This window comes from Centruroides vittatus, unplaced genomic scaffold (genome assembly GCF_030686945.1).
Source record: "Centruroides vittatus isolate TY-2023 unplaced genomic scaffold, ASM3068694v2 contig_1154, whole genome shotgun sequence".
Taxonomy (NCBI): Eukaryota; Metazoa; Arthropoda; class Arachnida; order Scorpiones; family Buthidae; genus Centruroides; species Centruroides vittatus.
In genome coordinates, this window is record NW_027120741.1 from 1,235,779 (window position 1) to 1,253,955 (window position 18,177).

General features: G+C 29.0%; 1 protein-coding gene across 1 annotated transcript in view; it reads right to left on the reverse strand.

Annotated features, from left to right (window-relative positions):
• LOC136979080 (R3H domain-containing protein 1-like) overlaps positions 1 to 18,177 on the reverse strand; it is a 218,230-nt gene that overhangs the window by 33,343 nt on the left and 166,710 nt on the right. Inside the window, exons 13-14 of the mRNA XM_067274992.1 lie at positions 10,529 to 10,732; positions 2,305 to 2,500 (exon numbers count right to left, since the gene is read on the reverse strand). Coding sequence (XP_067131093.1) covers positions 2,305 to 2,500; positions 10,529 to 10,732 — 400 coding nt within the window. The remainder of the gene's footprint in view (positions 1 to 2,304; positions 2,501 to 10,528; positions 10,733 to 18,177) is intronic.

Below are 18,177 nucleotides of genomic sequence, written 5' to 3' on the forward strand. Positions count from 1 at the left end.
GACTATTTGGTTTGGTTAAAGTTGTGGAAATCATGAACCAGAGATGTTTGTTGGTATTTAGTGCATCAAAATTTATTTTCATGGCTTTAATTCTATTTTGGAGATAATTAGTTAATTTTATTTTAAGATATAACTTGTCTATAGTAATACAGTGGAACCTCAGTAAACGACCTTAATCAGTTCCTGATGTTTGGACTTATACCAAATAGGACGTATACCAAATCAACCTTTCCCATAAGAAGTAATGTAAAAATGATTAATCCATTCTCATGTTAAAAAAAACTCTTGATATAGTATATTAATGGGGTTGTAAAATAATTGAAACACAGTTTGAGCACATTAATAAAAAATAAATTTTATTATAGATTTTTAAAGTTATTACAGTAATAATCGCAAATAATTGCTTCTGATACACTGTCGCCAGCACAGTGTTTTTCAGTTATCCAAAGCAAAAGCAATTTCTCAACATGATCTAATGTCTCTGATCTGTTTAATGTCTCCCTTTCACAATGTTAGCAGATTTAATAATGTCTTTATTTTTTCACGATTGATGATATCGTTGTCCTCGGAATACGGTATGCAACAGTTAAATCTCAAACACGCATGCCACCTTCGTATTTCTCAAGAATCTCTTTTTTCAGTTCCATTGTGATCCTAGTCATTTTTTTAGTTTTCTGTTGCTTTTCATTTGCCTTTTTGCAATTCATGATTAATAAAAATAATAAAGTTTTATTTACAAATTAAAATCAGAAGAAATTTAACAAAGTTATAGACCGTGGCACCGCAAACATCTAGTCTGGTCTAGTACACCGATAGTGCTACTTGTTCGTAGATGGCATGTATAATTGGATTAAATCGTATACCGAACAAAAGTCAAATACCAAGCAAAATTTGTTTCATCCAAACAGGACGTATTCTAAATTGGACGTATTCTAAAGCAGACGTATACCGAGGTACCACTGTATTATGTTAAAATAAATCATATTAGTTTTACAATATAAAACTGTATACAGTGGACGATCTCTAAAATGTTACCCAAGTGGCAGCATCCAGTACTGACCAAAATTAAATTTTAAGGAAAAGGTCTGAGTTTTCTTTCTTCTTAATTTAGAGAGAAATGGCAGAAAGTGAGAAAAGTAAGAAAGTAAAATTGACCAAAGCTGGCATGAAAATAGCAATAGATGAAGTTCTTGACTGAAGCTTCCAATATTTTCAGTTCCAAAAACACTAGTAAGCCTATATTGAATGAAAGCGATCCAAGTTGACAAAAATATGAATATGGTTCCTCAAATTGATAAACGGCAAAGGACTTTCAATGAAGATAGGAGAAAACAGCTACTTTTTTATATGTAGATATAAGATTAGGATTAAAAGTTTATTCAAGATGACTGGGTACAGTTACATACAATACGTATGTAAGGATTTGGCACATATCAAATGTGCTGATGAAGAAAATATTTTGTATTTTACTTGTGACAATTGTAAGCAGCAAAGTTCATTGTAAACCTTCAAAGATTTGTTCCTGTTTTCCTAGTATTCACTTTTTGAATAAATGTTATAATTATTGGTTATAGTATAATACCACACTATTCTATTATGGTCAAAAAATTTTGTATTTAACAATTTATAACATTATTAAGACCTTAATACCCTTTAGAACAATAACTAGTCAGTACTGGACGACAATATTTGCACTGCTCAAATTTGTGACTTTTTATTTTAGAAATAATTAGTACTTCAGGCAAAATTTTAGAGAAATCTTAAATAGTGCTACATAAAGTACAGGGTAAGATATCATATTACTGGTGTAAAATCAGTTTTTCCTGTGACTTACATTAGTTACAGCCAAAAATATTAAGGTGTCAGTACTTCATGACACACACTCCTAATTATTATACATGTACAGTATACATGCATATTTGGAGTTATCATGTATACATAGGTCATTCACAATACACACTGGTACAGTATGTAGCATCAAATCAAATTTTATTACTTTATCAATTATTATGATGAAATTTATTTTAAAATACTTTATTTTTTAAAAATTTCTTATTATTCATTTTTTGTTTATTTATTTATTTTTTTCTGGAACCCTAGATATTTGTCTTATTTGTCTATTGGTTAATCTGGCAGTTGTTAGAATAAAAGTTTCACTTCATAAAACAGTCTCATGATTTTCTTTCTCATTATCTGCATTCACTCTTAACAAAACTACAATACATGAAAATCTACTATTACATATTATTCATTTACATAAATTATTTATATTTTAACTAAATAAACCATCAAAAATATATTAACCTGCTTTGGTAATTCTTGGTGTATGACCTTTACCACCTAAATCATGTGTAGGTATAGAGATTCCTCCAAAGCTGCTTGCTTTAGTAACTGCTGGCCTTGCGCCTCTGGATGGGATTAACAGATCTTTATTTTCAATATCAGTTTTGGTAAGTACAGTAAAAGGTCCAGATGAACGAGTAACTGGTTGTGATCCTGGCTATAAAAATAAAATAACAAAATTTTATGTCAAATTTATATTCTTATAGTAAATTTATTTACAAAAATCAATATACAGATATATTAATTGAAACAAATAACAGATAAAATTTCTATATATCTGTCAATTGAAAGTTGCATTATATACACAGAATAAAGAAATTACATCTTATGTATTTTATTTTATTGATAAAATACACATTATTAAATTTTTATAATCAATTGTCATTTTTAAATAATTGTTTACTATTCTTGATATAATAAAAACTCAATTATCCTTATTTAATCTATTATGAAATATAAATAGATTTTTTATTTCAAATATATTCTTAAATTCATTTCTTCAATCTTTCTACTTGTCAAGTTATTATTTCAATACTGACTGACAAAAGTTACAAAGTTAAAATTTTCTTTAATTCACTTAATCAATAATTAAATAATTTGGTATTATAGTTAGAAATATCAATATCTTATCATTTAACAGTTTAGAGTAACTTAAATTTAAAAAGTCTTAAAAACAAAATCTCAGATTATGGATTTGTACCCATAATCCTCACACTAAGCCCACTGTCAATTAAACTACAGAATACAGGTATCCCTTGATTAATACAATTAATTAATCTCTCGATCCTACCATGTATATCAAAATTGCATTAATCAAATACAGTGGTATCTCAGTTCTAAACTGAACAATTGCCACATGCTAGAACAAATTTTCAGTTAATAACAAATATTTTAATTTTAATTTTGTCATTTGTAAAAATGCTTTCTATGATTAAAAAAAAAGAGTAACAATTTTAAAAATACAATGAAATCTTAGAGCTGCCTACCTTCATCAGACAAAATTATACTTGGCCTATTTCTTTTTTTTTACTTAATGCATGTGGAACACAATCATCACATCAATAACATACTAAGATTTGTTGCAAGTTCACAAGTTGTTGTTATTTGTCAATTTTTAACAATTTCTTCCTGAAATTTCTCTTTGTCAACAGTTTTCAAGCATCCTGTACATTTTATATCCTTTAGTTCAAAATTTCTCAAACGAAACTTGCAAAACTATATTTGGCATGTTCGGCATTTAAGAGCATCTTTCACAGTAAAAAACATACAAACAATAAAACAGTATAAAATACACTACGAGTATTTTTTACTGTTTGTATAATTTTATAGCCTTTACAAAACTTAAAAATTATCAATAATATGCCCAATGTGCATTTTATCTGCAGACATTTCAATATGATTTTACACAAACAAAATGTGAAGTAAAGTTTTAAAATAAGCTTCTAAACAAGAAATAAATATCACATTAGCAGTAATGTGTTAAATTTCACAACTATCACAATTAAACTATATATCTGTTTTGGAAATCACCCCAGCACAAAAACAGTAAATTCACCAACATCTTTTGCTGAGAAAAATATCTATGTTAATTAAGTAAAGACAACTGTTAAAGTCACATTAATTAAAACTTCTGCTGTGTATATAAAGGAATTTCTGCAATTAATTTCACATGTTAATCAAATCACATATTAAGCAAAGGATACCTGTACTCCAAATCAGAGTGTCTTTATAGACATATACTAAGTTTAATAAGTAACATCTTTGGCATAAAGAACAAAGCAAACTGTCCATCGATGTTAAAGTTGCTTATTTTTAACGATGCTAAAGATTGCACACCTTTGGCATCATTGCAACCATCTTCAGTTTCATGTACAAAGAATGAATTTACATAGAAAATTCCAAAATCTGAAAATACAACAAAAATAATAAAACCTCCCATTTGTGACAATTCTTCATGAAAATCAATAATGGTCATATATGTGAGTGGACATAAAACAGGTGTCATTTATAAAGTTTTTTTAACATATAGTATTACAGAACTTGCAACAACTTATAAAGAACAAGCAATTATTTATTGTGACATTGTCACAATGTTAAGCTGCATTTTTCCATCACTGAATTATTTATTTTTGCTTTTTTAACTAATTTACTTATTAAATACGTAGTATATACACCTATTTTTATGCCTGCAACTGAATTTATTAACAGTTATACACAATAATTCTCTAGTTTCAAAGAAACTTGAATTTGTTCAAAGACACAACACTAGCTAACAATTTCAAATTAAGTATTTGTGAACTCACACTCAGAATGGCAAACCACAAACAGCAGACCCTAAATTTAATTTCCATTTACATGTCAGTGTAAGTTTTAACACAGCTGCAACATCTCCAACTGCTAGCTAAATAGAATGTTTTCAAGTTTTCTTTAATTTGTCATTTTTTAACTTTCTACAATTTATAGAATAATTTTTAGAATTATTAAAATAGTGTATGATATTACCAAACAATTTATTATTTATTACAATATTTATACTTACTTATATATATATGTTATGGACCAAGTGATTAATACAGTCATTATGAATAATGACAAACAAAATTGGGCATTGTAATAAATTTCAGGTGTTTTAACATAATTTATCAAATTGACTGGTCATTATGAATACTGCCATCACCTAGTTGGGCAAAGTGATAACAATATGTTGAGGAGTGATCATCCAACATACACTAGCCAATCAGCACTTGCATCTGAGTTGTGCATGCGTATTGCGTTTATACCGAATTTTAAATTTATGCAACCAGTAGTTAATCTCATGCAATTTAATTTTACTGGAGGCCAAGGCTATAGTTGATGCTGCTGCAACAATGGTTGCAAATCTAATAGATGTTAGGAAGAAAAAACTAGAAGAATGGATGCTAGGAAGAAAAAAAATTATCTAACTCCAAATGTCATCAAACAGCGTTATAATAGTGAGTTGTGAGCACGTCTAATAAGAGAAAGCATTATAGCTGAGAGAGATATATAGATAGATATGATTAATAGGACAAACTACTAGAAAATTCAGGAGCGATACTGTAATATATCATTCACGATGAGTGTAGAGTTGAGCGAAGAGTCTGCATTATCGATAGTGGGGAATACTGAGATAGGCTCTGATCCAGAGCTCAGGAGAGAAAGAAGAGAGAGGACTCTGATAGTGGAGTCACTCCGTAGCAAGGAGAGCTGGCACAGCATAGATGATCACATACCGACACGAGTTGATATATACATGTTATATAAAGACGAGAGATGAATCATTGTCAATACACACACACACACACACATAATGTAACACACATAGTACTGAGAGCGTTCACTTAGCGCTTGAAAGGAGAGACACGCTGTAGATGCAGTCGGAGATGAGATGATAGCACGCGGAGTTAAAATCAGATAATGATTCGAGACGTATTATAGCAGAGTTGAGAGTAGTACTAGTGTCTATGAATGATCACGACAGAGGATGTCTATAAATCACGAGATAGACACACACACAATATAAATGACACGGTGACTAGTATGATTCAACACTACGAGTCTAATATATACATATATGTTAGTGATATGTGAAGAGTTCTACACATATAGAGCTACGCAGTGATACGTGTGCGCTAGATGAGCAAGGATGCGATCAGATAACATCGCATATGAGACACATCAGAGAGGACTAGGTTGTCTCGCACCATTGGAACGGCACTAGAGAGATATTGATCACACACAGACACAACAGATTAGTGTGACAAATTGAATTCGAAATAGATATATGAGGTACAACGCGGATTACGAATTTCACGAAGGATTAATATGATGCCAGCAGATAGAAGAAGGTGAAATTATGCGGATAACATATGGAGTACCGAGTGGAAGAGATACGTGAGATACAAGTGCGGAACACCACAGCAGACTATAAGAGAGGAGTTTATATCTATACACTGATTCGGTATGAGAGCATAAATTCAGATTCAAATTGGCACACCACAGCTTATATATTGTCCATTTCTGAAGAATGACTTATTATACTGACGTAATAGGTACACCATCGAGAGTATATATATCAAGTTTAAAAGATATTTATGTCTGCAGGAGGAGAGCAGCACACTGCAAGGATATATCCGTATATCTCTGGGATACTCCACTTCGTGTACGTACATTATATACAGTGTGAGTGCGATTATGTACTAGTCGAGTCACGATAGAAGAATGAGGAAATCGATTATGCGAGAGAGTAATAGGAACGAAACAGATATGTCGAAGATATTGATCAGGATATAGAAGGGAGTGATAGTCTTGGATTATCACAATGATATATGATAGCATAGACTATAACAAAAAGCATTATAAACTAATTTTAATAAAAGGCTACAAGCGTATGTGACCACCTAGCATAATTTAGCTTATAGTGACATGGCAGATAAGGATATGATCGAAGCGAGGGTCATATCTACAGCTGACAGATGTGAGTCGAGCATAAAGATCTACCACAACTTTTGAACAAAATAATTTTAAATAATTTTTAAACATTCTAAGCATTGAAGCATGGAATTCTGAATCATCTTAATTTTGATATTATAGTAAATTTTGAATAACTAAGATTTTAAGATTTATTTAAGATTTAAAATCATCTCATTGCTTGGAATATTTAAATTATTTCAAAGTATCTATACATAAAGTAATTGCTTCAATAGTAAATCACTCAATCATCTACACACAACCTAAATGCATCAGCAAAAAAGTTTATTAAAATGAAAAAAGTAATATTTTTAGTTGTATTTAATAACCATCAGATTCATGTTCTAAATATCAAACATTTTCAAATACTAACAGAAATAAAACAAAAGTATGATTTAATAAACATGTTTAAATATTTAAAAAAATTCAACTGAACAATTACAAAACAGGATTAAAAGCCTAAGAAATTTTTATTTTGAAACTTCAGAATCAATTATTAGTGATATAATTCCTCTGTTATGCAATAGTAACAATAAAATGATAATTAGCAAAACAAATTTATATTAATAGATTTTTCATATAAAATTCTTGTATTAGGTTAAAATTAGCCAAATTTAATTAAATTAAAAATGTAACTTAACGTAATTTTTTTTCTATCTTAAAAATTATTCTTATCCATCATTGCTCTTTCACATCTTAACAACTATATCAATCCAAATCTGTTCCTTATTTATTACTTATTATATATTAAATTACTACCACAAGCTGTTTGCATGCAAAGTTCTTCAGCTATTCTAATGCAATAATTTTCTCTATCATACTGAGATAGTGAAGATTTGACAGATCTCTTCAGTTGTTAAACTTTTCCTAATACAATTTCAATAATAGCAAGTATCCATTTCCAAAAGAAAAAATTCAATATATTTCAATGATTTTAGTTCAAAATTTTATTGATAGTTGCTATTATTTACTAATAAAGGAGAATCTGCTTATTATCATCACTTTGGAACTTAAGGCTAAGTAAATAAGACTACAATTAATGAAAAGACTAATTTTATTACCTCCAACATTGAAAGGACACGTTAAAACAATTACAAAATATAATTAATAAATGATAAACTTTTAATGTTTAAAGCAATGATACAGATTGATATCAATTTGTGTTATTAGCCATATGCTGAAGCTGATAGTAAGAAATCGTAGTTTAGAAAATTCCTATTTACATGATGGTAGGTGATATTACTATGATCATCAGATAAATAGAACTATAACCACAGCTAATTACAGTAAATAAAGTTTTATAAGTATATTTTAACATGTTAATTATGATGACTAGACAATCTGATGAAAATATCTGTTTATAACAAGCAGATTCTTCTATATAAGGAAAAAAAAATAGAAAATACATCTTGAGATTGTTATTTAATACTTCATTTTTTTTAATTTTTGTTTATTTTTCTGAAATAAATTATTAATCAATATGCTGAAATGTTTAAAATTTAAAATAATCTTCTAACAACAAAGTGTTAATTACTATAAATAAGACTCACAACCTTATTGTGCTTTGCACTTAGTTGTAAAAACTATTGTCAATAATGTTTTTAGTCCACACCTAGGACCTTCCTCAGGTAGAACTCCCTAAAAAAAATTGAATCTTTCCGGTGTTAGCATTCTATTTTGGAATGCATATTGCTTTGCACTTAGTTTTCACAACTAAATGCAAAACACAATATGGTTGTGAGTCTTATAATGTGAAAAATTTTAATTATAAATTAAATATTAAAATAATTTATACTTGGTCTCAATTTAACCTATCACAATGAAGTCTATGAGTGCCTTCTCATTGATGGCAATGTTACTGCTGTGGTTTAGTGACCATTGTTGCCCTTTAGGAGTTTCTTACCCTGAGGCTAGGGAGTTTGAATGGGTCTAAGGACCAATTAGAAAAGCTAGGATTCACATGATAAAAAAGGAGAGGGTTTTCTTTATTCTTGGCTGGTCTGTGAAATAGTGTGGACGTATGTAAGAAGAGTAGGTTACACATGGCTCAACTCAGTGTTGACAAAGAAGTTTTCCATGAAAATAGATTGAAGAATGAAAGATTGGCTTCATGATGGCTTTAGCCTGTATATATTTACCTTATCAAATATATTAAAATTTTCATTTTGGTTTTGTTATTTACATCAGCAATTCATTTTTGACAAAGTAACACACTTTGCACTAGCATTAAAATTCACACACTTAATAAAACTGCTAGTATTTTCAATGACTTACAGTTATTGTCATCAGGCAAAAATCAAATGTGGTTATTAAATTTTAGAATAGACAAAAAATGTAAGACAGACTTTTTCAAATGTATAAAGGCATGTGGCTAAGATACAAAACATTCATAAACTTAAAATGTAAATAAATGTAAATAGTAAAGTTTATATGAAATTATTGAGAAAAATAAAGATAAGAATGGTTGAAAGGCAGTGGAAGAAACAATGTGTGGTAACATACCAGCCTTGTGGTGGATAGAGAACATAAGTCCAGAAGGTAATCTGTGTACGATTAAGTCTAAAACAGTATCTCTGCCTCTTGTTGATGCTCTATGGAAAAATTAATTGTGGAGTAAACTTTTGCATTTTGATTGTGCTTTTTTTTATTACAGGAAACAATTACAGTAGAGCATCAATTATCCGACCCCCGATTAACCGACTTATCGGTTAACCGACCGCGTTCTAGTCAGAAAATTCAAATGTCCGCTAGTGATGTGGCGCTACAATATTTGGTTATGTCTTGGCTACTTTAATATTATTTTTGTTAAATTTTTGCATGTTTTAGCTGGCAGCACTGGCTCGACCATGAAAGGGAGGCTAGTATTTAAACCAGGCCTAATACACTATACTAATAATGTATTTTTTCATACTTTTCAGTTATCCGACCAACCCAGTCCCCAATTAAGTCGGATAATCGATGCTCTACTGTACTTCCACTTTAGTATTATTATTATTATTTACAAGCAAAAACATGGAGTACCTATGGGCTCCATGCTTTTGCTTTTATATATCTATTGATATGTTATGTAGATGATGTTTTGCTTGCATGGGAGGCACTGAAGAAACATTGAACATCTTTATAGGCATGTTATCTTTTGTCTACTCCACAATTAATTTTTTCATGGAGTATGAACAAGAGGTGGAGATACTGTTTTTAAATTTATTCATATACAGACTGCCTTCTGGGCTTACATTCTCTATCCACCACAAAGCTGGTATGTTACCACATTGTTCCTTCCTGGTGGCAAGAAATTCATTATTTCAGGTTCCTCACTACATCACTATTATATCACCTCTCTAGTTTCTGTGAAGATATAGTGTTTACAGCTTTTTCAACCACACATGCTTGATGTTCTGCAGTTTCTAAAACTCCCTATTTACGAAACAACAGAACACCATAAACATTTGGTTGAAAAAGCCATTAACATTAAATCTCCATGGAAACCAGCAGAGTGATGTAATAGCAACAACATTATCACCAATGAGAAACATCCACAGACTCAATAATGATAAGTTAAGTTGAAATCAAAGTATATAATTTTCAAAAATATTTGATACAATCACTTTGAATGACAATCATTGCTGCAGCCATCATTTTTCTATTTTAATTAAATAATGACATATTTATAGTTAGAAATAACAACAATGTTAATTACCTCAAACTCAAAACTGCTACAAGTTGATTTTGTTCCTGGTTGTAGATGTGGCCGGCCAGAACTATCTGAATCAGTACTACTCCAAGGACGAGGTTCACTTGTCCAACGAAGGTCTTCTTGGCTACTTCGTCTGCTAGAGCTATATGTTCCTTCTTGACTGTAGCAGAGTGGTGATTCTCCTAGTCCTTCCTGAGATGAGGAGGACTGATATTGTGGGTGCATCACCATCAGTGTCCTCATATTCATATTTTATTTTTTATATTAACATTTTAAATAAACTGCTTTGTCAATTTCAAGTTACTTCATAAATTCATATTCTAAAATGGTCTATTTTTTAATTTATTTAATATGCAATATTTTAATGAATACAGTGAAGAGGAAAATTAGCTAGCATACTGCACATTCCATATTGTTATCTCTCTTGAATTAATTTAACAATGAATATTTCATATTTTCTGACTAGTGAATCATCACAAAAATCTTTACTATCTAAAAATTAAGTACAATGTTTAACTTTTTATTTTAGAATTTAAGCTACACCTAATATTGAATTACTTTTTCTTGCTAATTTTGTAAAAAAAATTACATAAATAGAATTTTTAAAAAATCTGAAATAAATTAACTTGAGGTAATTAAACAATGTAGAATCTCCATATAAAAATAGAAATTCATGTTGCCTTTTCAACTAGCCAATGTTTTATTACATGTAAAAACATTTTTAGATCTTTTTTAAGGCCATCTCCAGTTACAGAAATTCTGTTTGCAAAATTATCATTTTTACTAATACAGATAAAAATGTACTTTTACACTCCTGCTTAAAGAACAAATGGTAGAACCAATATAGTATAAATTCTTGTGAATTTTAGCAGGTTTAATCATATACACTTACCACAGCTTTATCCATACCTTTCATTCTGCCCTTATATGACCTCAACATTTTCATAACAACTAAGTTTCATGCTTGCTTTATTTATTTATAAAGAAATAATTCATGCCAGATATTTGCCGTAATGGTAAATCCATCTACTTTGATGGAGGTATGGTTAGGTATTATTAAAATATGAAGTAATACCTCTTTGACCTTATTTAGAAAACCATGGTTAGAAGCTATATATATATACAGTAGAGCATCGTTTATCTGAATCAATTGGGAACTGGGGTCGTTCGGATAACTGATTTTTCGAATAACTGATTATGTACGAAAAAATATATTAACCTATCCGATGTTGAAATTTTTTTCCGTTGTGTGTCACTTCAATGTTGAATTTTCATCAATTTTAAGTCTAACGAAAATTTTTATAATAATAATCGAGGCTATTGTATCGTTAAAAATTCTTTCTTTATTTTGTACAAAAAATAAATATATTAAAAAATAAAAAAATAAAAAAATTATACTTTAGAAGTTAATCTAGTATTAAAATGACACAGTCCGACTGGAAAGCTTTCGGATAAACAATGCTCTACTGTATATATATAATTCTATTATATTCTTGTTTCATATGTACAGTAGAGCATTGATTATCCGAATACTGATCAACCAAAACATAAGTTAACCGAAAGTGTTCCAGTCAGCAAATTCAAATTTCCGCCTATGCTGTGGCCCTGCAGCACTCTCCCCCTCCCTGCCAAACTAAACTGTAGACTTACTTTAATGTACTGCTTTATATAAGGTATGTATTTGTAAAATGTGTGATACAAAATATATACAGAACAGTTTTGTGTTTAATGTAGTTTTTGATCAGTTATCCGAACAACTCCAGTCCTGAATTGTTTTGGATAATCAATGCTCTACTGTACTATCAAGAAACAATGAGGGATGACTTAATTAATGAATCTACTACTAGAGTATATTGGCATCTACAGATATACACTTGTAAAAAACTTTAATACAACATTTTGCTTGCTTTTGAGAATTTATAAATTTAAATAAGTAAACTTCCCAATTTGGTTGGTGTTAAGCTTTACACCAATAAGGTTGCCATTAATCTCTAATAATCAGTTAATAAGCAGTATGAAACTTTCTGTTAGCTATGTGCTTTCTGTTAGGTGAATGTTGAGGTTAGATGACAGAATGAAATATATGGATAAAGCTGGAATACATATGATCAAACTCACCAAAAATCATTAGAATTTCTGTTACATTGGTTCTACTATTGATTCTTTAAGCAGAAGAGTAAAAGAAAATTTTATCTGTATTAGTAAATTCAGTCTGGAAGTACTCAGCAGAAATAGATTACAAACTTACTATGATACCTAAGCATTTGCAGAGAAAATTTTTTATTAACAAACATTTTCAGCCTACAAATAGAACATTCCATTTAAAATTTAAATGGAATGTTCTATTTGTGGAGCATTTTCTAAAATGGATTTAAAAACCTGATGATGGCCTATGGGAGTAGGCTGAAAATGTTAATAAAAAATTCTCATGGAAAATGCTTAGGTGTTGTAGTAAGTTTGTAATCTATTCATAAAAATAATAATTTTGTAAATACTTCATAAGCACAATGGTTTAAAAGCAAAAGGTTAAAGTAGGTAGGAATGCTCCTATTACTACTGAAGGGGGTATATGCAAATACTACTCAACCTCAAAATTAATTAATGTATTTAAGAACCCTTCTGTGAATTGTTTTGGTCTGTTCAATGTGAGCTCCTTGCTGTTTGTCAACAAGTCTACATCTCTGTTTCCATGAGTCAAACACTTGTTTACATTTTTTGGGTGTTATAACTGACCATTTGTCTTTAGTACTTTCCAAAACCCACTTAGAGTTGTAGCATGTAATTCGATAAAATATTTAAAAAGTTTTTAAACTGAAAACATCTACATTCATCGTTTTAATGACAAAGCAATTTACATAAAATTTTTTATTAAATAATTTAAGTCAAATAAACAAATATTAAGGTATTGTAAATAACTGTTATTTATAACAAATAAAACTATACAGCTTAAAATAAATCAAAGGGTTTGAATATGTCCATATTTCTAAATTATTTTAATTTAAATTTGGAATTAAAATTTTAATAATGACTTACATAAAAGTCTGTTAGTTAAAACATGGAAGCCAACAATATATCAAAATCATCAAAATTATTACATTAAGGATGACATGAGTATTGAAAAAATCAAAATCTTCAAACTTTGTCATAATCATTTGAACTAACATAGTATTTTTAAAAAAACTCATTTTTTAAGTTAAGTAGAAAATTCAAATGCATATCAAAAATTTAATGTGTAGTGTATGTAAAAAGTTAATGAATAAAAAGTAAATATGTTAAAATTTTTATTTAGAGCATGAAAATATATAAGAGGAATTCAAATGAAACCCATTTATTAATAGTGCTGTGTGCATACTTTTCTCCAATCCATACACATTGAGGCAAGAGCCCTATTGTTTCAAAAATTGCAAAGTAAAATACCATCTTCAAAAAAAAAAAAAAATTTCTTGGGCTGGTTCCAAAACCATTTCTGTATATGTAAACAATTATATAAGCATCTTGCTTAAAAATTTAAATTAACTAAGAAATACACAGTTTAATTGAAAATTTTGTGTCATCAGCAAAAGTTTCTGTACTTCTATGACATCTTTACCCAAACCAAATCATTATTCTTTCAGGTTCTTTTAAAAATCCTAAAATGACAAAAACCAGACTGACAGATTCAGGATAAGGGGAGGATATAGGAAATCTTCCATTGCATGGCATTCACCTGTTTTTGAAATGAATGAGAAATATAAAGGTAGATATTGTCATGCAGCAGGATAATACTAGAAGTGAGTTTTCCTGACTGTTTGTTCTTGATTTGCTTCTGTAGTTGTTGCAATGTAGTAACATAGTGACATGCATTGATGACTTTATTTCATGGCTTGAATTTCACAACGTCCTTGAATATCAAAAAATATGATGAGCATAACTTTCTCAATAAGTGGTTTACTTTGAATTTCTTCAGTTGTGGTGAACCTAAAATGTCTTCATTGCATGCTTGCAGATTTTCCAGTGGATTCAATATAGTGACACCATATCTCATGTTCTGCCACAATTCATGTGTACAATATGTTATCCTCTGCATGACAGCACAGCAAATATTCTAGTACCACAGCTGTCCATTGTTCCTTGTGATTCTCCAATAGTTGAAATGGAACAATCAGCAACATTTGTGGTATCTGGGGTCTCTTACAACTGCATGCACAGACCCAAAGCTCAGATTCATTTCTGATGCAAGTGAACAAATACTTCATCATCTGTATATCCATACGACTATATCAATATTTTCAGTGTGTTTCTGCTATTTGAAAAACTTGCACTTGTCTAGGACATGGCAAGCCTGTAATTTACTGCCATCCATTGCACCACATAGAGCCAATTAACCATTGTAATCATTAACACACACTGCAAACTGATAAACAGTTTGCATTTATCTAATTTTTCTGTTGGTTGACATCTTTCCACTCAGAAATCCACAACTTTATGATCTTGTTTGAAAAGATTCTCCACCTGGTACATAATCTTTTCTTTTAAACTGTTTGCCCTGTGAGCACTAAGAGACCTTTTTATTTAGCAAGAGATGACATATTCAAACAAACCATCCACTGAAAAATTCATGGAGTTTTCTACTCCATCTGGATATAATCCTGGGTCCCCAGAGCAGTAGGCTGTCACTTCAACTGCTCTACCATTCAGCCATAGGTACTGTATATCATCATCAAACCTTATTGTGCTACATGTTTCGTAATCCATACAAACTGGATTTAGAGTCACTACTACTTTGTGCTGCCTTTGACTGTCCAGATTAATCCAGTTCCCCACAGAACAATAAAAATGGGTTTCAAATGAATGTACCTAATATTTTAACATACAAAACCCATATTTAGAAAAATATAATGTTTATGAAAAAGAAACAATAAAAATGTAAACATTTATTAAATTGTTGTATATTGAAATGTTATGATTCCATAAACATAAGTCTAATATAGTCTTATGATGATAATATCTTGTAGTTTCATTATAATTAACAATTTTAACAATTTCAAAAATTAAAACTTTAATACTTCAGTATCCAATAAAAGATTAACACTGTAAAACTATGTATTTTCAATATACTTAATCAAATTTTATATTTGTGTACAATTCTATTTTGTTATATTCAGTCTATGAAATATTTGATGTTTAAATTTGATATACAATTAAATTTTCTATTCTTGTATCTGAATGACAGTTTTTAAGAACTATAAATCTTACTCATTAGTTCAAGAAATTTATTCATAGATTTTAATGATTTTGATCATTTACTCATTAATACTCTAATTTATATGAAATTTATATTTACTGAATCTGTTAAATAGATTTTTGAAAGCTTAACAGTATAAATTTATCATTTTAAAATTGTCATTTTTAGATCTTTGACAGTCCTACATGATAAACCTCATCATTTCAAAAACTTTTAGTTACTAAAGTTCTAAATAATCTAAACACTAATATTAATTTTAAATTTATTATAATATAATTTATTTACTAAATTTATTATTATTTAATATTAAATCTAAATATAAACAAATCAGCTAAAAATATCATTTAAGAATAAAATGTCAATAAATTACAAAAAGTAAGTATCAAAATTTAAAATAAGTCTCTGCATTATTTTTCAATAATCCAAACAAAACATTTTAACTTTTTTTTCTTTTTATGAAAGATACTATGCAAATTTTATACACTACTGAATTTTTTTGGCTTTCAAATATAATTTCATCTCATCTTATGTGTAACAATAAATTATTCAACAAAACTAATACTGTAATTCATGTTACAAATAGATAATTTCTTTATGTATGAATTAAACTGTATATTTTTAACCACTGAAAATATTCAAGTTTGCATATTCAGCAATGTTCATGACAAAAGTGGCAGTTATGGTTGCAGACCATGCTAAACAGTAGGGTGCAGAAACATTTCAATTAATGTGCAGCTGCATAATTTGGAAAGAATGCTGAGTTTTTCTGATGCTCATTTTACTTGAGAAATTACAATTTTTTATTTAATTTTATTACATTGACTTTTTCCTTCAATGTGACACATTTATGTTTCTGGGACACTTTGAAGCAGTTTTACAGAGAGTGACTCAAACATTTGACAAACAGTTTTATTGACAATTCTCAAAAGATTTTGAAAAACATGCAAGCAATGTCAACTGCTACTTTATCCAATAGTTTGTTTTAAATTTTAATTATTTTATATATCATATTTAAATATTTTTATTAACAGAAGTGTCAAAAATCTGGATTTGCCTGTCAAAAATGTATATCAATCTGACATAAAAACTGGTACACTTAAACTGGAACTATATACTTAACCAACAACTTGACACTTAAATGCAAATTTCAGCATATAATGGACAAATCAAATTCTGGTTCCACAATCGTGGAAGTATTATTTACAATGCCACAAAACATAATGATAATTTTTGTGTGTAATTATTTATTTATATTTATGCAATGCAAAGGAAACAATTTCCTTATCAAACATCATTTATATGTTAAAACATTGGACTAACTTTTACAATGCCACATAATATAATAATAATGAATTTATTTATAGGTTTGTTTAAAAAATAATTAATTTATATGATGTAAGCGTAACGATTTTTGTATTGATCATCATTTAAATGTTTTAAAAATTGGAACACAGCTAAGTTCAAAAGTTAGAAATTTTCAAAAGATAGAACTGTTTTTTGTGTTTCGTGCATTCATTCCTGACGAGGGCCTCTGAAAGATGGCTGAAAACATTTGAACACTAAATTTTATTTGTTTATTATATGCTGGAATTCGCATTTAAGTGTCAAATTGTTGGTTTAGGATATCAATCTTTTCAATGGTAACTTTGTTGTTATTATTCTTTTGGTCTTGTGTTATTTATGATGTAACATTTATTCAGAATTCATAATTTTTTAATTATGAAATCATTTAAACAAAAAACTACATTAATAATATAGTAATTCTATAAATTATATTTTGAATCTTTGTAAGTATTCATACATTCCTTATGAAATACTGACTTGAACTTATAACACTTAAACTTGAATTACAGTGTATTGTATTTGAAGTTTACAGTACCTAATTTACATGTATATTTGAAAATCCAGACAAAAATCCAAATAGTCAGGCTCCCATTAATCTGTATTTTTGATACTTCACTATATTTACATATTTTTATTGAAGTGTTAGCCAAACTATTAAAAGCAAATCTTTTATTTAAAACGTTTTATCTTTGACCTACAGTTTGATTGAAATAGTATACACTTGTACAATCAACAGCAAAAGTAAATCTGCATGATGATGATATCACAAAATCAAATTTGACATTTACCCACTGGTAAAAATTGAAATTGCAAAACAAGAGAAAATAAACCAGCAACAAATTGCTCAACTTTCCAGCAATATTTAAAACTTTTGGTGGTGCCATCTGTTATCATATTTTATTAAAAAATTGTTATATTTGTAACTATTATAAAATAGCAAAAAGCTTAATTTTGAGGGTATGGATCAGTTTTATAAAAAATTGTAAATGCTAATAATGAGTAAAATCATAAGACCCTATCAATTGACCCCACTGGAGATACACATGGCCCCCATTATCTCACTACCCTCATGACCTTTAACCAG